The sequence below is a fragment of the Monodelphis domestica genome, chromosome 2, assembly GCF_027887165.1.
Source record: "Monodelphis domestica isolate mMonDom1 chromosome 2, mMonDom1.pri, whole genome shotgun sequence".
Classification (NCBI taxonomy): Eukaryota; Metazoa; Chordata; class Mammalia; order Didelphimorphia; family Didelphidae; genus Monodelphis; species Monodelphis domestica.
The window spans coordinates 30,781,307-30,808,180 of NC_077228.1; the positions used below are offsets into that span (position 1 = coordinate 30,781,307).

At 39.0% G+C, this 26,874-nt stretch overlaps 1 protein-coding gene across 1 annotated transcript in view; it reads right to left on the bottom strand.

Moving 5' to 3' along the window:
• Positions 1-7,262: 7,262 nt before the first annotated feature.
• LOC100023529 (cytochrome P450 4Z1) overlaps positions 7,263-26,874 on the bottom strand; it is a 48,500-nt gene continuing 28,888 nt past the window's right edge. The window contains exons 8-12 of the mRNA XM_001375011.3: positions 24,705-24,895; positions 23,964-24,097; positions 22,302-22,366; positions 20,756-20,838; positions 7,263-7,527 (exon numbers count right to left, since the gene is read on the bottom strand). Coding sequence (XP_001375048.2) covers positions 7,359-7,527; positions 20,756-20,838; positions 22,302-22,366; positions 23,964-24,097; positions 24,705-24,895 — 642 coding nt within the window. The 3' untranslated portion in view covers positions 7,263-7,358. The remainder of the gene's footprint in view (positions 7,528-20,755; positions 20,839-22,301; positions 22,367-23,963; positions 24,098-24,704; positions 24,896-26,874) is intronic.

Genomic DNA, 26,874 nt, shown 5'->3' on the forward strand with positions numbered 1-26,874 from the left:
CTAGAACCTTAAGCTATGTCTATTTTTAGATCTAATACAAAAAGGTGCTAACTACCTATAAAGGTTAAATTAATCACCAAAAGGCCAAGCAATTTACAAAAGGCAAGCTTAACAAAAGAGGTGTGAAGTACTCAGAAGCTATAATCTACCCTGAGAAGGTGAGAACTAAAGAGTGGTGAGAACTAAGAATGGGAAGTCCTGGGGAAAAAGTGTCTACTGTGATTGGTAGATGTGAAAATTTAGGGAAGGTGACATAAGAGAAAATTTCTTTAAGAGGAGAAGGATTGAACTCTGAACTCAGTTCAGGAGTTCAGGAATTCAGGAGTTCAGTAGTTCAGCGGAGGACTGGAGCTTGCTTGAGATGATCTTGTGGTGAGTGATAAAGACTGACTCGCTCTCCCTTAGGCTCAGGCCAAGGCCATTTGGCCTAGGTCCTTTCTACTATTCTCTCTCTCTCTCTCTCTCTCTCTCTCTCTCTCTCTCTCTCTCTCTCTCTCTCTCTCTCTCTCCTTCCCTTAATTCCTTCATTTATATTAATTAAAATCTCCATAAAACCCAGCTGACTTGGGTATTTTCATATTTGGGAATTTCCCATGGCGACCACTTAATTTTAGATTTTAAATCAAGACACTAAAATTTATCTTTACAGTTTGGTTGAAACCTTTATAGTTTTGGCAATTCACAGTCTTTGCAAACCACATTTTCATGGTTACAGTAGTCTCTATTTGACTGTAAACTTCTTCTTTTTAAAATAAAATCCTTACCTTCTGTCTTGGAATGAATACTGTGTATTGGTTCCAAGGCAGAAGAGTGGTAAGGGCTGGGCAATGGGGGTTAACTGACTTGCCCAGGGTTACACAGCTGGGAAGTGTCTTAGACCAAATTTGAACCTAGGACCTCCCGTCTCTAGGCCTGGCTCTCCATCCACTGAGCCACCCAGCTGCCACCTGACTTTAAACTTCTTGAGGGCAAGGACTCTCTTGTTTCTTTCTCTTTTTTGTGTTCTCCAGGTATATATTTATTGCCCAGATTGTCATGTGCAGTTATATGGATATGACCTATAAAATGTCCATATATTTGGAATAGATAGGACAAATCAAATTAGTGGGGGGGGGGGTCAGTGGATTGAAATACAGGAGGTCCTGGGTTCAAATCTTGCCTCAGACACTTCCCAGTTGTATGATCCTGGGCAAGTCACTTAACCTATTGCCTAGCCCTTACCACTCTTCTTCCTTGGAGCCAATATACAGTATTGACTCTAAGATGGGAGGTAAAGGTTTAAAATAAAATAAATAGTTGGGTGGAGAGTCAATGGGAGTGCTCAGGCACAGTGCCTGGCACATATTAGGCACTTAATAAAAGTGTATTGATTGACTGAACTAAGTTACTCCTTTTCATGAGTGACTTCGTTACAAGTATTCTCTATGTTCCTCTCCTCCTTGGAACATTATAGGTGTTTGTTCTCCATTTGTGGAAGAGTGTGCTCACATTTATGGGTAGAGATATTTTGTTGTTATTTATCTTACTAATTTTAGAAAGTACTTTGCTTTGAGTTAATCATATTATCTGGCTTACTAAAATCAAGGCATATGCACCAGTGGGGGCTCATTAATTATAATTTTAGGAGTTCAGACCTATGGCATACATTGCACTTGAGATAGTTGTCTGGGGGTTCCTCGTCTATGAATGTGAGTTGGGGAAAGATGGCTCAGAGGGTTTTTACTCCAAAAAGTATTGTCAAAAGGGCTGAAAGGTTATGAGTTTGGGTGACTGAGAAAATGTTGGTGCATCTGGGAAAGAAGATGATTTATTCTGTTTGGAAGATATTGTGTTTGAGGTAACCAATTAGATGGCTATTGCAATAATCCAGATAAGAGGTGATGAGACCTAAATTAAAATGCCAACATTGAGTTGAGTGAATGCATATGAGAGATGCCTGGGAGATAGAAGTGGCAAAATAGGTTTAGAAACTGATTGTACATATGGGGTGAGGAAGAATAAGGAATCCAAGATGTCTCTGAAGTTGTAAACTTGGGAAACTGAAAAGGTGTTTTAGGTCTAAAGTCTCCTTTAACTCTAAATTTATGATCTTGTCAGAGGGCTACAAAATCATCGTATATCTGAGCTGGAAAGGATCTCAAAGCCCTTATTTATACTCCAACTCCATCCAAATAAGGATATCCTCTACATCGTTCCCAATGAGATACTTTTTCAACTTGGGTTGGGTGGTGCCCCAAGGGATAGCATTGTTGGAAAGGAAGGTCTGCTGTTTTCAAGGAGAGAGGATATGATTTCTGATTGGCAGAGGAAACACAGAACCCATGACACAGCAGATGTGAGGAAGAAAAGACTTCAGAAGGTCTGAGGACTTTGAGAAAGGTGGTTGAGAGAGGCAAGCTCTTTTTGAATATTAATTTTGAATTAATTTTGAAATTTTGAAAATTAATTTTGAATATTAATCCCCCAAAGTCTCAGGTATGTAAGGAAACTGGTGGGTACCATGTTCTTGACTTCTGGAATCAGGTTGAACTTAGATCTTCTCTTACTACTAGTGGAAAAGCTCATTTACTCTGGTGTATTCTATCATCCAGTCCTCTCTGTATAATTTAGTCAACTTATGTTTACTTCTTACTTTAAAAGGGTTTTCCTAGTTATTCAGGATGGTAATTTGTGTAAGAGGATTTTGGTGGGAAGGAACTAAGTTGGCGTTCATGAGCTAAATATTACCCTGCCCTGGAGGTCGATCAGGGAGCCCCAAAGTATAATCCTCTGACTACCAATATTTGAGGTATAGGTAGATATACTTCTAGCTCAATACTCCTTTTTGGAGATAGGTGAGGGAAGAGACAAGTCGCTCCTCCCACTCTACAAATGTGTGAATTGCTGTCTCCAAGGGAGACAGGGTAGGACAAAACCAAGATCAAATATCTATCCAAGTCACATATGAGCCATATCAATCTTCTCATATGTAAACAATTGTATTATATCACATCATATTATTATAATATTGTAATTGTACTAGATATTGGGTAGACTTTTTTTTTTAAATAAACCTTTACCTTCCATCTTGGAGTCAATACTGTGTATTGGCTCCAAGGCAGAAGAGTGGCAAGAGCTAGGCAATGGGGGTCAAGTGACTTGCCCAGGGTCACATACCTGGGAAGTGTCTGAGGCCAGATTTGAACCTAGGACCTCCTGTCTCTAGGTCTGGTTCTCAATCCACTGAGCTACCCAGCTGCTCCCCTGGGTAGATAATGGGCAAGAGCATTATAAATAAGGGAGTTCAAATAAGGCATCATACCTTTACTAGCTGTGTGTCCTTGGACAAGTCACTTAATTTTTCTCAGCCTCAGTTTCCTTATCTTTAAAATAAGGATAATAATAGAACCTTCTTCATAGGGTTATTCTGAACATCAAGGAAGATAATGTATACGGGATGCTTTGTAAACTCCAGTGGGGTATATAAATGGTAGATGTTATTAACTTAGCATCCAATATCATATCCATTCTATACATGGGAGCCACCAGGAGGCACTCTAGCTTGAATTGTTTTCGCTCATTTATTATTTTTTAGGCATATATGAATGAACCAAGATCACAGGAGCAGAGATTCCTGTGGAGTTTCTGAAAGGAATCTCAAAGGCCATTAGGACCAACCTCTTCATTTTGTTGATAAGGAAGTGGAGGCTCAGAGCCGTTCAGTGACTTGCCTAGAGTACCCCAACCAGTAAATGTCAGAGGCAGAGAGCTGGTTCACTGCTATACTGGATCTGACCACTAGATGGCATCCAAGGACAGAACGATGCCATTCACAGGGACTGCAGGTAAGAGATGAATGTCTAGTTTTGCTTGGGTGAGCTTCTCCTAGCACTGCCCTGGCTTTCATCTCTAGGGTTATGAATAATTAAAAGGAGAAACTCCAGTGGCTCCTTCTGGGCCCTAAGATCCAATACAAATTCCTCTTGTTTTCAAACCTTTCACAAGGTGGCGCCAACCTACTTTTTTCTTTTTGTTTTTAAAAATTCAATTTTATTTTCAGTTCCAAATTCTCTCCCTCAGGGGTAGCTAGGTGGTTCAGTGGCTAGAGAGTTAGAGATGGGAGGTCCTGGGTTCAGATCCGACCTCAGATATCCTTCCTAGCGATGTGACCCTGGGCAAATCATTTAATCTTTCTTACTGTGTAAATGGAATTTGGTACCTTTGGACTTCATCTCCCACAATTCCTTTCCCTTCTTCCCCACCTTGCCTGCTTCCATTTTATTGATAAAGGTGTGTGTAACTCCACTCTCTCATTCTTCTCCAGCAATTGGGCTGGGAAACTCTCTTTGCTAAGGCTACCACTTTCCTCTACTTCAAGTTATTTAAAACAAATCTTATAAAAATATAATACTTGGAGTATTGGATGTTTTTTTTAAACCCCTCACCTTCTGTCTTAGAATCAATACTGGATATTGGTTCTGAGGCAGAAGAATGGTAAGGACTAGGCAATGGGGGTTAAGTGACTTGTCCAGGGTCACACAGTTAGGAAGTATCTGAGGTCAAATTTGAACCCAGGACCTTCCATCTCTGGGTCTGAGGAGTATTGGGTATTAATGTTTAATCTTACATTTCCTAGCCTTTATCATTCTGCTTGGAACCAAGAATCAGTATCGATTCTAAAACAAAAGGTAAAGGTTAAAGACCCCCAAATGTTCTCTTTCCTCTCTCCTTTCTCCCATTCATCAAGAAGGCAAGAAAACCAGAACCAAGCCAAACAATTTCTCCATTACTATTCAAAAGAGAGAGCTTCAATCAGAGTCCATCAGCTGACTGTCTAAAGAGGGGCAGCCTGTTTCATTAAGAGTCCTTTGAAGTTGGGTCTGGTCATCGTTTCAACCTGCTTTTCGAGATTGATTCAGTATTCCCTCCCCTCTGCCATATACTGTATCAATCAGCCAAACTGCTCTTCCTGCTCTTCCTCATAGATAACATTTCATGTTTCACCTCCATGCCTGGAACTTCTTTCTCCTCCCTCCTACTTGCCCCTTCGAAGCCCTAATTTCTTTTAAGATTAGCTCCAGAGCCACAATTTACATGATCTCTCTGGCTTTCTCCTCCCTCCACGAACATTTCTCTGTTTTTCATATTTATACACACACACATGTATATGGGGCATCCCTTGAGGAGCCAGGAAGGGTTGCTCCTTTCTGTCTAGATTCTTTATCAAAGCAGCAGCCATGCGAGCACAGTAGGTCATCATTCCAAATCACTGGGCTGTGTGTGAGTGAGTCTGACTTTAGTTCCCCAACCCAGCTTTTTAGAGCCTGGTTTTTTCCCCCCAGGTGTCTCCATGTCTTCCTCCTCTTGTTCTAAGGTTCCTTCTAGCTTGGACATTCTCTGTTCTAAGGTCTCTCCCAGCTCTGGCATTTTAGATTATATTGGGTCACACAAATGAGATAATATTTGTAAAGTGCTTAGCACAACGTCTTAATACATTCTTGTTCCTTGTTCTCCTTCCACCCTCAGCTTTGACATTCTCTTTTTTAGATTCTAAGGAACCTCTCAGTTCCAGAATTCTTTGTTCTAGGTTTTAAAACACCTTACATCTTTGACATTCTATGTTCTAAGATCCTTTCCAGAATTCTAGGTTGTAGGGTCAAAGCCAATTTGAACATTTTCTGTTCTAGATAACATCTTCCTGGTTCCAGCATTTCTTGTTTGGCAGTTCCTACTGACTTCAATATTCCATGTTCTACATTTGATCCCTTTTAGTTCTTACAGTCGTTATGATTCTGTGAATTATTCTGCCATCTCGTGGTAATGTTTGAGAACTCTCAGTTCAGGGGAAAATTTTGAGAAACAGAGCTAGAGAGAGATAGTGATAGAAAGAGAGAGAGGAGAGAGATACAGAGAGGGAAAGAAAAGTGGGGGGGAGGGAAGGACAGAGAGAGAAGGATAAAGAGAAAAATGGAAAGAGAGAGAGGGAAGGAGGGAGAGAACCAGAGAGAGAGAGAGAGAGACAGAGACAGAGACAGAGAGACAGAGAGAGAAACAGAGAGACAGAGAGAGAGACAGAGAGAGGAGACATAAATATACACACAAAGCAGAACCTCAGCCTGTTGTAAGCATAGTAACAAAGACCCCTTGTTCCAGACTTAGAACATTGTGAGAGGTCTATCTAAAGCAGGTAGGAAAAAGGAAGATTTTCCTTTCTGTAAAAAGTCCAAAAGGGAAAGAGATCAGTTCCATCCTTGGGACCCTTCTATTTCTTTGAAAGGATGTTTTGACTACAAATTCTGTATGTGATTCATTCTCTCTGGAAGTCTTTCTCTGACTCTTTGTTGGTTATGAAGATAGAAAGGAATGCTCCTTTACTGCAATCAACCAATCAATTAGTTGATGAACATTTATTAAGCACCTACTATGTGCCAGACACTATGCTAAGGGAACTTCACGTCTGTGAGCTCAGGGTTTCTTGTCTCCAGCCTGATGTTCTGACCTTGATCCAGATTTCTGACTTGATGTTGAGGTAAATCGCAGTAGTCCTATCTCCGCAGGGTATGGTGGAAGGAGGACCTCATTTGACTTCAGACTCTGCAAAGTACTAGCTGTACGTCTTGGGTTTTTTTTCTCATCTCTAAGTCTTCATTTCCTTCTCTGCAAAGGGAATCCCAATCCCTATCCTTTCTAATCACACATTTATTGTGTATGTTAGCACTACACAAATGAGCTGTTCATTAATACTGCCCTGGCCACCTTGTCAAAAGTCACGTTTGCCCTTGTTCATGGTCTAAGTGAAATGACAAGGATCACTTTGGGTTATCTACTTGCTGGATTATCTACAGTCACATTTTCATTCCCTGAGAGTTTTTCTTAGCACTGCAAGGCACATCAGGCCCAATCGTACCCTAACACGCATATAAGGAACTCAGACTTATTGCCACATTGTTAATAGAGTTTCAGACATGCTATATTTCACCTTCTTTTTTTTTTTGTTTGAGATCTCTGTAACAAAATGCCTAATATGGAAAATGTTTTACATGACTGCATATATAAAATCTATGTCAGATTGCTGAGTGAGGGAGAGAGAATTTGGAACTCAAAATTAAAAAAAATGTTAAAAATTTTTACATGTAATTGGGAAAATTAAAATATTTTTAAAACAGTGGTTCAAAGCAGGAAAAAATTAGAAAGGAGAATCTCTCCTTACACCCAGTCTCTTTCCAGCATCCAAATCACAAATCCATCCCAAAGCAACAGAGAAAAAAAGAAGAAACCATCAGTTCAGTAATGTTGGCATGTGTTTACTTGAATCATTGGCTATAAAGTGGAGAGATTTTTTGAATGGGTCATGCAACCCATTCCTAGGACCAGCAGGGCTAGTGCAGTGGCCTTAGGTATAGATGAATCCCATTCTTAGACCTGAGAACCAAGTGGGGCATTGGAATAGGAGGCTTCTCCAGATCTGGTAATAGCTCAAAACGGAGCAGGGTCAGGGCCAGTCCCACCTTCAGTTCCAACATGGCAAGCTGTTGTCCAATGCAGTTCCTGGGAAGGAAAGAGGAGAAATTAGATCTTGAATAAGTTTTGTTTCTGTTTCCTCTTGAACAATGCTGATGATCTTTGAACAGAAAGACCAAAACATGCTTCCAGGGTCAAAGGTTTTTGAGGTAAAGGGTCCTCTGAGACTATGTAGTCCAACTCCTTTATTTTACAAAGAAATAATTTGCAGAGAGAAAGTGGAATAGACTAATGCAAGGACGCCTTGGTGTTGAGTAGCAACTGTGATAGTGAATTACCCTGTTATAATAATTTACTCATTTTAAGGGTAGGGCAATAGAATGATACTTCAAGCATACATAGTTCCCTTCTCTGCCACAACTTAGTACTATTTTCTTTTTCTTCCTCTGTAGTTGTCCTGGGGAACTACAGTAGGACCTCCCTCCCCCCCCCCCCCGAATTCAACATCAACACACACACACAAATTCAGGTATATGTAATTGGCAACTGAAAAAATAAAGGCAGAAGAATATATAAAATAAAATTTGAAATTACATGTTAAATCCATACCACTTCCCCAAATGATGTAAAACCTTTCATCAATTCTCTTAATCATGCTCATTTTTTGCTCTGAGAAGCATTAGTGTGAGCTATTACATTGTTTTGTGCCAAACATTAGTTCCTGTAGTCTTTTGTCCAGAGTTCTGGCTTGTAACAAGTCATGTCTGTGTCAGAGCAGTGCTTCTCTTTGCTTCATTAATGCTATTCAGTTATTAACAATGGTCCCAAAGAACAAGAGTAATGCCGCTGGTAGCTTTGATAAGCCCAAGAAAAGTTGTAGAGTGCCTGGGCATGTTAATATAAAATATTTATTAAAAAACGGAGCTTTTTATTACACCTGATTTGAACATGTAAAATGAGGTCCTATTGTATTAAGTTATGTTGCAGATCCTTAAAGCCTCCCCTCTTGAGGACCCAAGTCATTTCTCATTGCGGCCAGACCTCTCTCCATGGTTCTGAACTAGGGTCCGCTCTTATACAAGATGTTCGGGGCATGAAGAAATTCCTCACCCAATCAGAACAGACTTTGATCAGAAATGTCTTTGATTGATTCAAGGAGGTTTTCAGACTTTTATACATAGTGAACAATTGGGAAGTGTTGTCACCTGCCTGTGGAAAACCAAAGTATTCATATAGCTTTTCACTCATTTGAGAAGAACCATTACCTTTCTAGATAGTCTTTCCTCCTTTGAGACAACTCAATGATTAGGGATGTTTTCACATTGAACTAGCCTAAGCATGCTTTTTGGTGACTTGACCTATCTGTCTCCACCCTATTATTCCTAGTTTTGCTGTTTCAGGCCAACCAGAGAATTAGGAAATCTAATTCTTCTTCTATATGACAGCCTCTCTGATACCTGAAGAAAACGGGCAGGTACCTTCCCCCAACTGATCACAAAATATTCAATACCTCAGATTAGACACAATGTAGTCACCCAACTGATCTTATTGTAAGTATGATCATGAGATCTTTTCACTATCTTGCTTTTCCTTTTCTGGACTCTCCCTAGCTTATCAACATCTTTCTTATGCTGTGCTGTCCAAAAGTAAGCACAGATGTAAGCACAAATATTCCAGATGAGGTCTGATCAGGGTAGAGTAGAGTAGGATCATTACCTGTCTAATCATGGACATGGGTAGCTAGGTGACACAGGGGGCTTAACTCAGGAAGACTTATTTTCCTGAAATCATATCTGAACCCAGACACTTACTGATTATGTGATCTTGGGCAAGTCACTTAACTTTGTTGTCCTCAATTTCCTCATCTGTCAAAAGAGCTGGAGAAGAAAATGGCAATCCACTCCAGTATCTTTGCCAAGAAAACCCTAAATGGAGTCACAAAGAATTGAACATGACTGAAAATAACTGAACAATATAAAGCTAGAAGAAAGTGTTCAAACCAGCAATCTGTGATGAAATATAAAAATACTAATGGTCCTTAAAATAAGTGGGTGTTGCTGCCATTTCTATGCTATTCATCCTAACCACATCTTTACAGCATCCAAAATGAAGGATTTTTAAAAATAGTCTTTAATCTCTATAAGATTACTTGCCTCTGATTTTCAGGATAATTACTTTTATGTTGTTGAATCATAAAATCAGATAGATATCGAATCTGACTTATAGGCCTGTCCTATTTAATTGTTCTAAAGAATTTGCAAAGGACTAAGTGAAGACTAGAAGTTGCAATCCTAGAAATACTTTCCAATGGAAAACGTCTCTACAGAAGGAATAATGGAAGTATTTCTGTTACTTATTTGTGTGACTTGCTATATTCAATTAAACATTGATGTTTTATCTCTTTCTAATAATATTCTAAATGGTGACAAACAGCCTATAAGTCTTGTTTATTTTACTAGCTTTGATCTTTACCTCCTTCTCCAAGTCAACTGTGTCCTGTGCTTATCTGGGTATTATTTTTTTGTCCTGTATCCTCAAATGAATATAAATTGTTCAGCTACAGTTTAACTATGACAACAATTTGTGTGCTTGTAGTCTGTCTCTTCCCTTCCAACTGTGAGTACAAAGAACAATGACTAGGCTAAGAAGGGAAATAGAGTGTGGAATCAATTTCTAAGCAGTACAATTGATCTTTGGGTCTATCCTGTCCAGCTAGTTCTTTTTTAAAACTCTATTTTCTGTCTTAGAATAGATAGTAAATATTGGTTTCCAGGAAGAAGAGCAGTAAGGGCTCGGCCAGAGATTCTCAACCTTTCTAATGCCGTGACCCCGCAATACAGTTTCTCATGTTGCAGTGACCCCAAACCAAAAAATTATTTTGGTGGCTACTTCAAAACTATAATTTTGCTACACTTATGATTTGGAATGTAAATACCTGATATGCATTATGTATTCTCATTGCTACAAATTGAGAGGTTGAGAACCGCTGAGCTAGGCAATTGGGGTTAAGGGACTTGTTCAGGGTCACCCAGCTAGGAAGTGTCTAAGGCCAGATTTGAACCTAGGACCTACCATCTACAGGCCTGGATCTCTATCCACTGAACCCTCTAGCTGACCTTCAACAATTTCTATATAAATGTAAATGAGCTGTCATCTTATAGTTTACCTTACTCTATCTTACCTGCTAGAATTTCATGAAAGACTATCAAATGCTTTTCTGTAATTTACATAATATTTATCTGTACTGTTTCTCTGTTCTATGAGTCTAATAGCCTATCAACAAAAGAATTGAAGTTATAGTGATGTGATTTATTCTGGATGAAATCATGTTGGTTTTTTCTATCATTGCTTCCTTTTCTTGGTGGTCTCTAACCACCTTTTAAATAATATGCCCAATAGATTTTCTCTATAAATTAATGCTAAGTTCAATAGTGCTAAGTTCAATCTTCAAAATTCTCAGACCCTACTTCAGAAGATTTGGTTAAGACCATTCCCCATTTAAACAATGAAGGTACTTGATCAGGAATGTGGGAAGTCTACTTCACCCATACTTAAGCATACTTTAGGGGAAGATAAAGTTGTAAACTCTTTACTGAACAATGAAAAAGTACTGAACTCATACTTATAGTGAAGCAAAAGGCTTAAGCTAAGTCTATTTTTAGAAAGTTCTAAATACCTATGAAGGTCAGGTAACTTGCAAACTAGCAAGGGACAAGCTTAACAAAAGAGGTGTGAAGTTTAGTCTACTCAGGTGTGAATTATTCAAAAGTTTAGTCTACTCAGTTGTGAATTAAGAATGGTCTGTCCTTTGGAAAACGTCTACTGTGATTGGTTGATGTGAGAACTTAGGGGAGCTGACATAGGAGAAAATTCTCTTTAAAAGGAGCTAAAAAGAGGTCTCTAGGAGGTTTCAGCTTGCCAAAGCTCAATTGGAGAGAGGCAGCTTGCCAGAGCTGCCATGAAGGGCTTGGTGGCTGAACTTAGTTCAGCTTGCTGAAGCTGAACTAGTGGGTCTCTCTGAACACTAGAATCTTGCTTGGGACAAATCTTGTGGTGAGTGGATAAAAGACTGACTGATCTCTCTCTTAAGGCTTAAGCCTTAAGGCTGGCCTAAGCTGGTCTAGCCCTTTTCCTACTATTCCTTCTTACTCTGTTTCTCTCCCTTTCTTGAATTCCTTCATTTGTATTAATTAAAATCTCTATAAAATCCAGCTGATTTGGGTATATTTAATATTTGGGAATTTTCCCATGGCAACCACTATATTTTTGATTTGAAACCATATTTACGTGGTCACAATTTAAGGCAACCACTTTTTTATCTGTCACAGTTTATACCAACCACTACTTTAATTGTTACAATAGTATATAATTTGTAGGCTTGATTTTCTTCCTATTTTTTTGAAAATTGGAGCAGTAGTCACCCTTTGTTAGCCCTGTGATATATCTTTCATTCTAGTTTTTAATTTTCAAGATCACTGATAGTGACTTAGCAATCACTCTTGTCTGTTATTTCAGTACTTAAGGATAAAGATCATGTGGGTCTGGTAATTTAAATTTATTAAGAGCAGGTAGGTGATAGGACAGCAAAATGACTCAGTGATACGTCTACAGATGGAAGGTCCTGGGTTCAAATCTTGATCCAAGTACTTTTTAGCTATACAACCGTGGGCAGATTACTTAACCCCAATTGCCTATCAGTGATGGAGAAACTTTTAGAGGGGTAGGTGAGAAATGTCCTCAAGCGAGCATCCCTCTGGTTTTCTAGTAATGAACTCTGATGAACTCTGGGCTGGGGTAATGATGAGCATGTCCACAGAGAGGGCTCTGAGTGCCCCCTCTGGCATGTGTGCTATAGGTTTGCCACCAAAGACCTAGCTCTTATCACTCTTTTGCTTTGGAACCAATATAAGTATTGAATCTAAGACAGAAGGTAAAGGCTTAAAAAAAGATCAGGTGAGTCTATCTGCCAAGATAAAGCCAGGAACTGTATGACCACAATTACAAAACACTTCACATGAATAAAGTCATATCTAAACATTTGGAAAAAACATTAATTGCTCATGGATAGGCCAAGCCAATATAATAAAATGACAATAAAACCTAAATTAGTTTATCTATACAGTGCCATACCATCCAAAAAAAATCTACCCACAAATTATTCATAGTGTGAAGATTGGATTTAGTTATCTCCTGATTGTAACAATGAAGACACTTAGCTCTTTCTTTGGAAAGATTAAATTGTAATCACCTATCTATTTTTAGATTTTAATCCCCAAAGTGTTAACTCAGTATTTAAAGTAGATCTACCCATTTTAACTACAAAAGGTGTTAACTAACCAAAAAAGGTGTTAACTAGCCACAAAAGGTGCAAACTAACCACAAAAGGTGTGAACACCCATTTCCTGCATTGAGTGGGAGGTCTGTGACCCACGTGTAAAGGAGTGGGTAGTCCTGGAGAGGAGCTTCTGCTGTGATTGGTAGATGTAAAAATTTAGGGGAGGTGACACAAGAGAAAAAGGTCTTTAAATAGAGGAAACAGAGTCACAGAAGGATGGGAATCAAGGATTCAGTCACTAGGAGGCAAGACTGGAAGATGAGTCACTCAGAGTTGGACTGGAAAACAGACACTTGAGGAGAAACTTGAAGACAGACACTAAGATGTGGAGTGAAGACACTTGGCTGTGGAACTGGATCCTGGAGAAGCTCATGCAGGAGACCTCAGACTGCTTTTCTTTTAAACGGTCACCTTGGTGAGTGAAAGGCTGACTTAGTTTCTTTGTCCTTTACGGAGGTGTGAACCTTCAAGAAAGGCCCATAGTCTTGAGACTCCTTTCCCCTGGCTGGGGCTTAGAATTTCTTCCTGGTTCAGAGGAAGCCAGAGCACACTCTTTCTCTCTCTCTGTCTCTCTGTCTCTCTCTGTCTCTGTCTCTGTCTCTGTCTCTCTCCCCTCTCTCCCCTCTCTCCCCTCTCTCCCCTTTTCTCTCTTCCTTAATATCTTCCCTCTATTGTAAATAAACTATCATAAATTCCATTTACTTTAGTAATTTATTTTGGGATTTAGAAATTAAATTCTTGGCAACCACCTATTAAGTATTAAGGCCAACCAAAATAATAAATTTAACAGTAGAGATAGAAAAATAATAAAATTCACCTGGAAGAACAAAGGACCAAGAATATAAAGGGATTGGTGAAAAAATAAAGGAAAGTGGCTTAGTTGTACTAGATTTCCAAAAAAAAATTATAAAGCAGCAACCATCAAAACAATCTGATACTGGTTAAAAAATAGAGAAATGGGTCAATGAAATAGATTATGCACTTAATACACAGTAGTAAAATATAGAAATGTAATAAAATCATAGTGTTTGATGAACTCAAAGATACAAGCTTTTGGAAGAACTCACTATTCAACAAAATGTATTGGGAAAACTGGAAAACAGTATGGTAGAAACTAGGCATAGACCAACACCTCACATTAGATATCAAAGTAAAAGAAAAATAAATTCATAATTTATAAATAAAGGGTGAAACCACAACAAATTAGAGGAGCATAGAATTATTTACTTGCCAGCTCTATGGATAAGGGAAGAATCTAGGTTCAAACAAGACACAGAGAATATTATGAGATATAAAATAGATAATATTGATTATGTTAAATTAAGAAGTTTTTGCACAAATAAGACCAATCCCACCAAGATTAAAAGGGAAAACAAACTGAGAAAAAATTCTAGCAAGTGTTTCTGACAAAGGCCTCATTTCTCAAATATATAGGGAACTGAATCAAATTTTTCCACAATTTACAAGTGTTCAAAAGATATGAATAAGCAGTTCTCAGAGGAAGAAATTAAAACTATCTTTAGTCATATAAAATGCTTCACATTACTCTTAATTAAAAAAATAAAATTAAAACAACACTTAAGTACCACCTCGCATCTATCAGAATTGTTAATATGACAAAAAAGGAAAATGATAAGTGTTTGAGGAGATATGGAAAAATTGGGACACTAAATACACTTTTGGTGGAACTGTGAACTGATTGAACCATTCTGAAGAGCAATCTGGAGCCAGTCTCAAAAGAGCCATAAAACTATGCATATCCTTTAACCTAGCAATACCAGTACTAGGTCTATATCCAAAAGATTATCAGAAATAATGAAAGAGGAGTTATGTTTATAACAATATTTATAGCAGCTCTTTTTGTGGTAGCAAAGAACTGGGAATTGAAGGAATGTCCATCAATTGGAGAATGGCCAAACAAGTTGTCATATGTGATTGTAATGGAATTTTGGTGTGCCATTAGGAATGGTAAACAAGATGATCACAAAAAAGCCTGGACAGACCGATATGAAGTAATGCATAATGAAGCCATCAGAAATAGGAGAACATTGTATGTAATAACAGCAATAAAGTATGATGATCTACAGTGAATGACTTAACTTTTATGAGGAATGCAAGGATCCAGGACAACTCCAAGAGATTCATGACAAAAATGGCTATCCACTGTGATAGAAGGCACTGATGAAGTCTGAATGCAGATCAAAGCATGCCATTTTTTACTTTGTTTCCTACTTGAATGTTTCTCTAGTATGAGTGCTATGTCTTTTATAACATGATGAACATGGAAACATGTATTGTATAATAAAATATGTAAAATCCATTATCCTATTACCTGCCATCTTGAGGAAGGGGGAGGATTGGTAGGAGGGAGAGAACATGGATGGGAAAATGTCAGAAAATGATTATTGAAAATTATACTGACATAATCTAGGGGAAAAAAACTCCGAAAAGAGCAGGTAGGTGCTCTGCGCTCTCACACCTTGTATGTCAATGTTCAACAATCTGTTTTTTCCTTTCTAGTTTAAAGGTATTTCCCTTGGTAGGCAAAATATGCAAAATAATGTTTACCTTTTTTCATTACCTGCTAATACTGACTTATCAACCCTTAGTAGCAGGAGTCTTCATACTCCTTTCTCCTCTTTTCTTCATTTAGAAAAAAGGATTTTTTGGTCCTTAATGTTCATTACCAACCTCAATTCATTATGAGGTCTAGTACTGCTGATTTAAGATGATGCTTTGTTTTGTGTTTCTTCTCTGCTATCTGTCCTTATTTCTGTCTTCTCTACATGTCCTTCCAAAGATAAGTTAACTAGTGAATTTCCTATGCATTCACCTTTTATTTGAATAACGTCCTTTCCATTTTCATCACAATTCTTGCTCTTCATGACTTCAAAATTTTATCATTGAGAATTTATCAGCCCTCTGATAATTCATATAATTAACTACCTTCCTTTCATCTTAAACTTTAGCCTTCACTGAGATGTAGCTCCGATCTGCTTTTACTGAGCCCCTTCCAATGATCACAACCCCTATTTTCTGTACAAACCCAATCCTCTATCTCACTTTTGATGGTCTCTCAGGCCTCTTGACATCAGCTCTACCTCTCCTTCAAGATCTTCCTGCCCCTTCTATTGTGACTTCTAGATTGCTTGCTCCATAATTTACATGCTTCCTTTTATCATGATGTTTTTCTCCTCCCATGTTTTCGACTTCAAACAGATATAGTCTCTTCCAATGGCTCCATTTCCTTCACCATCATTTCCAGAACTATCTACACATTCTCTCATATGCCCCTTATTCCTTGACTCTCTGATCATGGTGGAGGAGCACAAATAGTTCTTGCTTCCCATTGCCATTTTCGGATCCTCTTTTGATCACTTTCACTAAGAAATCTGTCCTTTGAACTTCATTCTATCTAAATTTATTACTGGATTTGTAATATGGGTTCTTGTGACTTATCTAGAGGCCTATTGAGGGACCGGACTTCTTCCTCAATGAATTTGATACGTAGCTCAAAATATTTTCTCCCCACTTCCTCTCTTCATACTGGTGGGCTTCATCATACATATTGATATGCCCTTAAATACCCTAATGTTCCACTTCTTCTAAGTATTCAGTGTCCATGACTAGCTTTTCCATTCAACCTTAGTTACATAATTAGGAAATTAAAATTATTCAGAATCGTTTAATAATTGATTCTTTTCTGTAACTGGCCCTATTCTTTCTTGCTGTCCCATTATATATAAGTGTTCAAGACACATGTCTCCATTCCCAAGTTAATTTTAGAAAACTGCCGGGTCTATATCCATCTTGCTTGAGCTCAGGAATCCAGTTGAGCTAGATTAAAGTTAGTTAAAAAGAAAGTTTGTTATCTCTCATGCTGGTGTCTCCTAGGAGACTTCATAGATTTCTGTTTAGCTCCATGAAATTACCACCACCCAAAGGCATAGTATCCATCTTTACCTGTTCTTGGGTCTTATCTCCCTAACAAATCTTTGTAGGTGCCAGGAAGTCTGCTAACTCAGGTCTGCAAGATACTGATGGCTCCCAGAAAACAATTGATATTTCTTAATTGTCAGGGAAAGATGGTTCCATGTGGGTGTGCTAGCCCCTTTCTCTTTAAAAGAACTGATCACATTTCTACCTCACAATTCTGTCTACCTGTAACCAATCACATTGTCTTCCCCACCTACCCAATTCTGCACCCTCCAAAACTTTTAATGTTGGTGAACCCAACCTCAGGATCTTTGGGCACTGAGAGACGCCGTTGACCCAATTTATTCCATCATCTGATCACAATCTTTTATTATTTAATCTTTCTCTCTGCCTTATGACTCCTAACTCTGTTTTTAAAAATCCTATTCATCATCTCCATTCCCTCTATTCCTCAGTTCTTTCTTATGCCATCACCCTTAGGCTGGCTATATTTTCCTCTCTTTCTTATCTTAACTCTTTGGTGAACCAATTCAACTCTATACTATTTTTTATCCTTCATTCTCTCACTGCCCCATCATAATACTGACCATACCGTGTCACGTCCTGACCCTAAATTAGTCCCACCATTTGTCACTATTTACCTGCTGTTGAAGAGAGGAAGAGGAAATTGAAAAACTATCCTAACTGAAGTCTGCCACAAAGGTATATTAATTAATCTGAACTGGGTCCTCACCTACTGGACAAATGAATTGCTTTCCTCATAGAGGCAGCTGGTGGTGGAGTAGACCAAGCACCAGACCTGGAATCTGGAAGAAATGAATTCAAATCCACCCTCAGACACTTATTTGCTATGTTTCCCTGGGTCAGCCATTTAATCTTTCAGGGTTGTTGTGAAGGTCAAATGAGATAATAATTGTAAGGCACTTAGTCCAATGCCTTGCTTGTTATGTGAATGCTTGTTATTATTTATAATATTATTATCATATATAATATAATATTTATTATTAGTTTTCATTAGCCCCAGTTTCCTCAATTACAAAATAAGAATAATAACAGCACCTAACTTAAAGGGTTGTTGTGTTGACCAAATTAGAAAATATTTGTAAAATTGTTTAGTAAATGCCTGTCACCTAATAATAGGTGATAATTAAATGTTCTATTCTCTTCCCGGCTCCAATTGATTAATTATATCAAATAGTCATAGCAGTTGTTCCAAGTCTTCTCATTTCTCCTCAAACCTCTCAATGAGTCCTCACCCCCTGTCTTAATTTGAGTACCATACCTATTTCCTCACTAAAGAAATTGAGACCTTTTTCCCAAGAGCTTCCCTTCTTCTCATCTCACTGTGCTCATTTGACCATCAACAACAGATATCTTCCTGTATCTCTCCTCTCATTCATGGCCCTTGAAAAAGTCACCCACATTCAGTGCCCAGACCTCTCTCATCTCTTTGGAATTATCTACAATCGGGATTCAGCAGAAACGGCCTTTTTAATAACCGATGATCTCTTCATTGCCAAATCAAATCGCCTTGTTCCCATCCTGATCCTCTGTGATCTCCTTGTAGCATTTGATGCCAATAACCATCTTTTTTTTCTGCATACTCACTCTACATTTTCTTGGCACTACTCTCCCCAGGTTCTCTGCTGACTCTTTCTCCGTCTCCTTTGCTAGTTCATCCTTCAGGTCATGCTCTCTTATCACAGATGTTCCCAGAACTCTGTCCTGGGCCCCCTTCTCTTTCTTGTTGCTCTCAATCATGGCTCATGGGCTGAATTGTCTTCTTTTTGCAAATGATTCCTGTATCTCTATTTCTAGCCCTAAACCTTTCTCCTGAGCTGCAGTCAGAGTTGCAAATGGCTCTTGAATATCTACTGGATGTCCCAGTGACATCTTAAATTGAACATATCCCAAACTATTTTTCTTGCCAGACCTCTTACGAGGCCAACCATTATGGTTACTAACAACATCTAGCTCTCAAGTAGCACTTTACAAAATGCTTTTAGCTATGCTATCCCATTTAATGCCAAACCTCATGATGTAGGCGTAATTTATCTGTTTTATAGATGAGAAAACAAGGGCTGAGAACCAAGTGGCTTGGCCAGTGTGCATAGCTAAGTAAATGTCTGGGGCAGGGTTTCCAGCACAGGTCTTCATGACTCCAAGTCCAACACTCCATGTTTCTGTGACTGCTGAAGGCAGCATCCCTTTCTCAGAATATCAGACCCACAATCTAGGTGTCAACCTCAACTCCTCACTCTCACTCATACCTGATATCCAATCCATGGACAAGCCTTGTTGTTTTGACCTTCAGGCTGTTCTCTAAATATTGCCGATGTTCCTGGATATTTACATGTGTTCCCCATTAGAATGTGAGTTCCTGGATAACAGAGATTGCGTTTTGTTTTATTTTTCTTTTAATCTCAAGTGCTTAACACAGTGCTTGGCACATGTTGTTCAGTCCTGCCTGTCCAACTCTTCATGACTCCATTAGGGTTTTCTTGGCAAAGATACTGTAGCAGTTTGCCATTTCCTTCTTCAACTTATTTTATAGATGAGGAAACTGAGGCAAACAGGGCTAAGCATCTTGCCCAGAATCAATCAGCCAGTATCCATGGTCAGATGTGAAGTCAGGAAGAGGAGTCTTCCTGCCTCTGGGCCCACCGCTCTGTGTACTGTGGTACCAGTATCCACTGAGCTACTCTGCTGCCCTTGGATTTTCTCTTTCTGTTCAAGTGGTACATGGCACATGCTTCAATGATAACATGGCTTCTGTTTCTACCTGTTGATCTCCAAAATGCCCTCCACTATGTTGTCCCCTTTGCTTTCTAAGTTTCCTCTTAGCATTCTAGCTTCTTAATCTACATTGCTGTTATATACCTTTCACCTGTTCTGTTTATTGTGAATAAGGTAGATGTTTATCCTTCATTTTCCAGAAAGGAGGTGATGTCTTGACTTGTGTATGAATTGGATTTAAGTGGGGTAAACGTGTAAAAGTTGTGAATAAGGTATATCCTCTTCAGAGCCCTATACTCATCATGTGTCCTCTTCCACCAAGTATCAGTGACACTTTTGAAGTCCCACTAAATATCACGGATACAGGTGAGATCCCCTGACTTCAAATATTTTGCTTTTCCTCTGATTCCTCATGCTCCTTTCTTTCTCTCTCTGATTCTCTATCTCTGTCTCTCTCTCCGCCCCCCCCCCCCTTACCTTTTATTGATTCTAATATAGGAAAGCAACAAGGGCCAGGCAATTGTGGTTAAGAGATTTGTCCAGGGTCAATAGCTGGAAAGTTTATGAGGTCAGATTTGAACCCAGGATCTTCCATCTTTAGGCCTTGCTTTCTATCTAAGTGAGCTACTTAACTGCCTCCTCATGACTCAATTAACACCATCCTTGATGGGTGGCTATGGCTTCTACAAATGCTCCATATGTCTAATTGACCCTTTTCATTCACCAACCCTGGGATGTGCTCTCAGAATAATTTTCCTTGTAGCAAGGATAGGTCCCATGGCTCTATTTCTATACTTCCTGAATTTCCCTTGTGATCCATGACATCCATCCATCTTCAGGAATAATAGCTAAGATCAGTGGTGTAGGTTATGGTCATTGAGACAAATAGTCCCCTTTGGGAAGCCTCCATGACACTCGTTTTTAATTACCATCAGTCTCTGCCCATTTGCTTATAGGATAAAATGTATATCCCTTAACCAAACACTGGAGTCCCTCCATAGTCTAACTTTTCCATTTCACCCCAATCTAACTTTTATTTCGTATTATTCAACTTCATACATTCTATTTTCCAGACAAACTGTCGAATGAATTACGCCTTGAATCTGACATTCTGTAATCTCTGTGTATTGGCTTTAACTTCTCAAAAACCAACCAGTTATGGTCATAACTTCATCCAAGGAAAGAGAACCCAGTTGGGGAAATGGAACTAAGAGGGCTAAGGAGCCAGGGAGAGGAAGTGGTTTCCAAATAAAAGCTTGTGACATATTTCACCGTGGAACCCTAATATAGTCACTTGGTGCATCTCACCTAGGTCCAGCTGAGAAGGGTAAGAAAGCATAGGAGTGTCTCTTCATGGAATTCTCTTGGGAGAACCTTTCAGGGTTAAAGACCTGTAATGAGACCCCCCCCACCCCAAGATAATTAATACACTTTTTTAATTGGTCAGAAGTTGCTTCTAGGTAATTAAACATTCCAGCCTTTGCCTCAAATTTGGCTCATCTTGCATTGAACTCAAATTAAAAAAAGGAACTTTGACACTCTAAAGAAACAAGAATCTCCAGTGATAAGAGAGGCAGGTCTGAACTTTGCTATCAATTTTATGTAAGTCAGAAACATTTCTTTCTTCATGCCATATGTCAGATCATCAATCCTAATAGATTATAGCTGGACTTCCATGAAAAGAAGTGGGGGGGGAAGGGTATTTATTTGGTGAATTTTGAGGAGTTTAGATGTGTGTGATGAAAATCCATGAAAAAGAGGACTTTTATGATCTTGAATAGCTGGCTTGGCAGGTTGACTTCTGGCACATTTTTGAAGCCTTGGTTTTTGCTGTAGGCTTTGTAGTCCCAGCCTCCCCTGGGTTATTTTCAGTGACAGAAGGCCATGTTGAGCACAGACTCTCCTGGCCGTCCCTTGGCCACACCAACTGTCTGGAACTTCTATATGGATCTACCTCAGAATCTAGCAATATTAATATTTCAAGGAGTCTGGATTTCATCACTGGAGGCCTTCAGTAGAGATCGAAGCTTCTCTATGTATTCTAATATAGATCGACTTCATGATTACTAATGGTTGAAACTATCAAACTGTCCATCACCTAAGAGCCAACCTTTGGGTGATGAACCTCTCTGGATTTGACTGGTCCTTGGAAGACAGACACATACTATACCACTCATCTATAGGCCCATACTCAGAGCCTTCTAGGAGATGGGGTATGTGCCATTAGTAATCATGAAGTCGATCTATATTAGACTACATAGAGAAGCTGCGATCTCTACTGAAGGCCTCCAGTGATGAAATCCAGACTCTTTGAAAGCACATGAATCAGACTCTCATCTGAAAACCTGCTTTCTTAGGGAGAAGTTCATCTTTGGAGAGCTGCCCAAAGGTGATAAGTTTTTTCAGCCCCATCAACTTGCCAATGAAATCTACTAGAGATGGGCATGGACAGGGCCCATGATAGGTGAAAAATGCATATTCTTTCAACAAGCGAATGAAGGAATTATTGGAGTTAATAGTCTTTGATGCCAGTGGAGGTAAGAGCTACAAGGGTGAGATTTCAGTTCTTGAAGTAATTTAACTCATTGGTTCCTTGACTCACAGATTTAGAGCCAAGAGGGACTTTTTTAGCTGAAGGACACTCAAATCAAGCCCCTCATTTTATGGAGGAGGATCCAAGATTCAGAAATGTAAGGTTGGCTATATACACTAATGGGTAAGAAGCAAGGACTAAGTGTAAACCAGAGTGCTCAGGTCATTTGGGCTTGTTGGGAAAGAGAAATGTCTATCTCCCTTAGAGTGGGGTTTGTACGTAACTACTTCTATGAAACATTTGTGTTAGAATGACACATACCTGTGGGTTTTCCCAGACAGTAGGGTTGTGGTGGAGAGCCCAGATATTCAGGACAACTGTCATGCCTAGATAGGGAGGGAGGGAGAGGAAGACAGGGGGAGAGGAAGAGACAGATAGATAGACACACACACAGATACACACAGAGATAGAAACAAAGGTAGACAGACAGCGATAGAAATAGAGATAGAAATAGAGACAGACACACACAGAACCAGAGCCAGAGAGACAGAAATAGAAATACAGAGAGATGAAGACAGAGAGAAGCACACACACACACAAACACACACACACACACACACAGATGCATTCCAGTTTGAGTGCCACCTGTTTTCTGGATCCTTCTATGATACCCCCCCCCCCCAAAGCATCCTCTCTTTTCTAGCTTTGTTCTAGAGCAGTGATGGCAAACCTATGGCACAAGTGCCAAAGAAGGCACACAGAGTTCTTTCTATAGGCATGCACACCATCATGCACACCATCTGCCAGAGTTCATTACTAGAAATGTAGAGAGACTTGAGTGAAGCTGCTCTCCTCCTCCTCTCCACTGTGCCTGATGACATTTTTTCACATCATCCACTCCTCTTCCCAGCAGCCCAATAGGAGCTCTTTCTCCCTTTCCTGTGTGAGGAAAGGCTGGGGTGGGGTGGGGGAGCACATGTGGCACTTGATCTGAGGTGGGGCACGGCACATAGTCTCTGGTGGGTGGTGTGGGGCACACTATGTGGTCTCTAAAAGGTTCACCATCATTGTCCTGGAGCTCCTTTTCTTTCCCCCTTCATATTACATAATACTTACCTTGTACATTTTGTACCCTTACAATTAGTGGGTATTATATCATCATTATTTCAGTTGATCTACATGTTTCAGATGTACTTCCTAGGCATTACTGCATATTACCCTTATCTGGTCTTGTTCTCCTCATACAGCTCCCTTTCTTTGTAACCCTAGCACTTAGTACTTGACACAATAAATGCTAGTTGACTGACTGACATGGTAAGCTTCAGGAGGGTCCACCTAGAGCCATATTCATCAGAAATTTAGGATTGACTTAAAAGGCACCACTTAAATCTGAACAAGTAAAGACTTGGGGAAGGGCAAGATCGATATCCTCAAGTATCTGAAGGCCTGGAAAGTGAAAGGAGGATTAGATCGTCTTGATTTGACAGCACAGGACAGAAATAATGTCAAGAAACTAATGAGGTCAATTTTGGCTTGATTTAAGGAAAAAATTCCTGACAGTTCGAACTCTCCAAAATTAAACTGGGTTGCCTAGGGAAAGAGTAGCCAAATTCTTATCTCTAATAGTCTCTAAGTGACAGACAGTTAAATATTTATCAAAGTTGAAGAAGAAGGGATTTATATCCAGGCTGAACTTGATGCTATCTAGGGTACCTTCTGATTCAGATTCTATTAAGTCTAACTTTTTCTTATAAGAGATCTTTCAACACTTGAAGCTGCCTTTATAAGTTTTTCTTGTTCTGCTTCTATAAAGTGTCTTAAAAATCAGTCTGTATTAAATTCCCAGTATGGACCTGAGCTAGGAATTTAGTATTCTCTTCTGGCTCCTCCATATACCAAGAGATTTGTTGGTCTTCCTTCCTATGATTCATGGGACAGTGAATTCTAGAGGAAATTTGTTATGGTATGCAGGCAGAGTGATACCTGTGGGCAAGAAGCGTCCATCTGGAAAGGTGATGGGTTTGCTAAGTTCTCTGGCTATAGTGATGCTAGGTGGGTAGAGGCGGAGGGCCTCCTTGATGCACATGGTGCTGTAGGGCATCTGGTCTAGGTGGTCCCTGTGAGGAAGCACAGACAAGAAAGAGATTAAAGGTAAAGGCTTTTACCATATAAGGAGCACTGGAATATTTGAGTTATAGCCCTCAAAAGGCAACCTGATATAATGAAGAATGCTGGCTTTGGAATCAAAAGGAACTGAGTTCAAATTTCAGCTCCTTCAACTACTAGCTGTGTTACTTCAGACAGTTTAATTGAAGGAGGGGCCTGAGTTTGATTGCTTCTAAGGTTCCTTCTAGCTCCATATCTATGATCCAATAATTCTTCTCAATTTGGAAATGGGTGAAGGATATCAGTTCAATTTAATCTGTGATTTGCATTCACTCTACACATGAGGCAGGGTAGGAAGAAGGCAAGCAAGATGGGAAAAAAAAGTACCATTCCCTGGCCTTTACAAAACTCAGTCATTGGGTTATGGCTTTGTATGTTATCGATTTTCATCAGAATGTATCCTCCTGGGGATCACAACCACCTCCACTAGGAAAGGAACATACCAAGGGGCCCTGTTTTGAAGAAATCAGGATAAGTGATAGGCATCCATGATATAAGAAGAAGGAAAGAAACAAGCAAACAATCAAGGAATTAGGATAAATTATTTGACATTCTTACCAGGTAATGGTATCCCCATATTTTATGATATTTCTGATCTCTTCTCGACATTGGTGTTGGTGCTCTGGGTTCATGGCCATACAGTAGAAGATCCAGGAAAGACTAGAGGCTGTAGTGTCATGACCACCAAACACAAATGTGTTAACCTCAGCCTCTAGCTCTTCATTTGATAAGCCTTCTCCATTTTCACTCTGAAAAAGGATAAAAGTATTCCTTTTCCCCAAACCAATTTTTTCTAGTATTGGGATTAGTTGTTCTTTAAATGTTTGATAGAGTTCACTTGTGAATCTATCTGGCCCTGAGGATTTTTTCTTAGGGAGATCCTTGATGGATCCTTGTTCAATTTATTTTTCTGAGATGGGATTATTTAAATATTCTATTTCCTCTTTTGTTAATCTAGGCAATTTATATTTTTGTAAATATTTGCCTATCTCGTCTATATTGTCATATAATTGGGCAAAGTAGCTCTTAATAATTGTCTTAATTTATTCTTCATTAGAGGTGAGATCACCCTTTTCATCTTTTGATACTGTTTTTTTGGGAAATTTTATTTAATTAGTTAATTTAGAATATTTTTCCATGGTTACAAGAATCATGTTCTTTCCCTCCCATCCCCCTACCCTGTCCCATAGCTGACATGCAATTCCACTGGGTTTTACATGTGTCATTGATCAAGACCTATTTCTATATTATTGATATTTGCATGAGGGTGATCATTTAGAGTCTATCATCTTTGATACTATTACTCTGATTCTCTTCTTTCTTTTTTTAAATTAGATTTTCTAGTACTTTATCTATTTTATTTATTTTTTTCAAAGTACTAGCTCCTAGTCTTATTTATTAGTTCATTAGTTCTTTTACTTTCAATTTTATTAATTTCTCCTTTAATTTTTAGGATTTCCAATTTAGTTTTATCTGGGGATTTTTAATTTGCTCTCTTTCTACTTTTTTAAGTTACAAGCCCAATTCATTGATGTCCTTTCTATTTTGTTGATATAGTCTCTCAAAGATATACATTTCCCCCTGATTACTGCTTTGGCTGTATCCCACCAAACCAATTTTTAATGATTCTTTTCATCTGCCAAATATGATATTGACCGTGGCAAAAAAAGAGCTTTGAAGGTGGAAGGGAATTCATATTATAAGAAGCCCTGATTTTAGGACTCCATCGACATCATTCATAGAACCTCCCCTTCCCCAGTGATGACAGCCTTCTTTCTTGAATTCCCAGTGAAATGTATTTTCACCTCCCTGATGGTTTTGTCAAGTAGCATTGCATATCATAATCATTTGCATTTATTTTTCACATCCTTACTAAATAATGATCTCCATGGGGCCAGCATCGTCTTATCTAATTTTTTAAAATCTACCCCAATAGCTACTATATTCTTCTGCATAAAAGATAATTAATAAAAAGTTTGAGTGACTATAACACAGTCAAAATCATAGAATTCTACCTTTTCATCAGCATATGGGGTTGGGGTCTTGGCACTGCCAGTTGTCTGAATTTCGACAACTTCATTTCATCTAATTATTGGTCATTTTGATGACCCACAAACCCTGCCAAGTAGCTGTAAACATCAGAAGAACATAGAGACAAGAACTAGTTGATTGGAATGGGGCTACCTTTCAGGTAAGATGTATGAGTTGAATAGATTAACAGTTATGAGAAAACTTCTCACATCAATCTTAGACATAGCCTAGGCACTTAATTGGGGTCTCTGGACAGCAAGCGTAGGTAGTTCAGTTTCCTAGTCACACTGAACTAGGTTCAAACAATGTTCAATTTCCACACACACTGCCTCCCTTAGAGTCTGGGCAGAAAAGACCAAAACTTGATCTAAAGTTGTCCCAGGGTATTTAACATGTCATTAGCATCTCATTTACATTGTGGTTTGCTCCCCCTGAATGGGCAAACAGAGTGAAGCATGGGTAAAGTCATGCAGACCCAAATGGACCATGGGTAAAGTGATATCCGTTCTCTGGAGGTACAGGACAACAACTGTCCAAACAACCCCATTCTTAGTAACTAAGCAAAATAAAAAGCATTCTTGAGAGCCCCTGCTTACCACCTTTCACTTTTTCATCTTTTCACTCTTACCTTTCACACTCTTTACTCCCTCATTCCTTTTACTTACCACACCTCCTTACCTTAATTATTTACTTACTA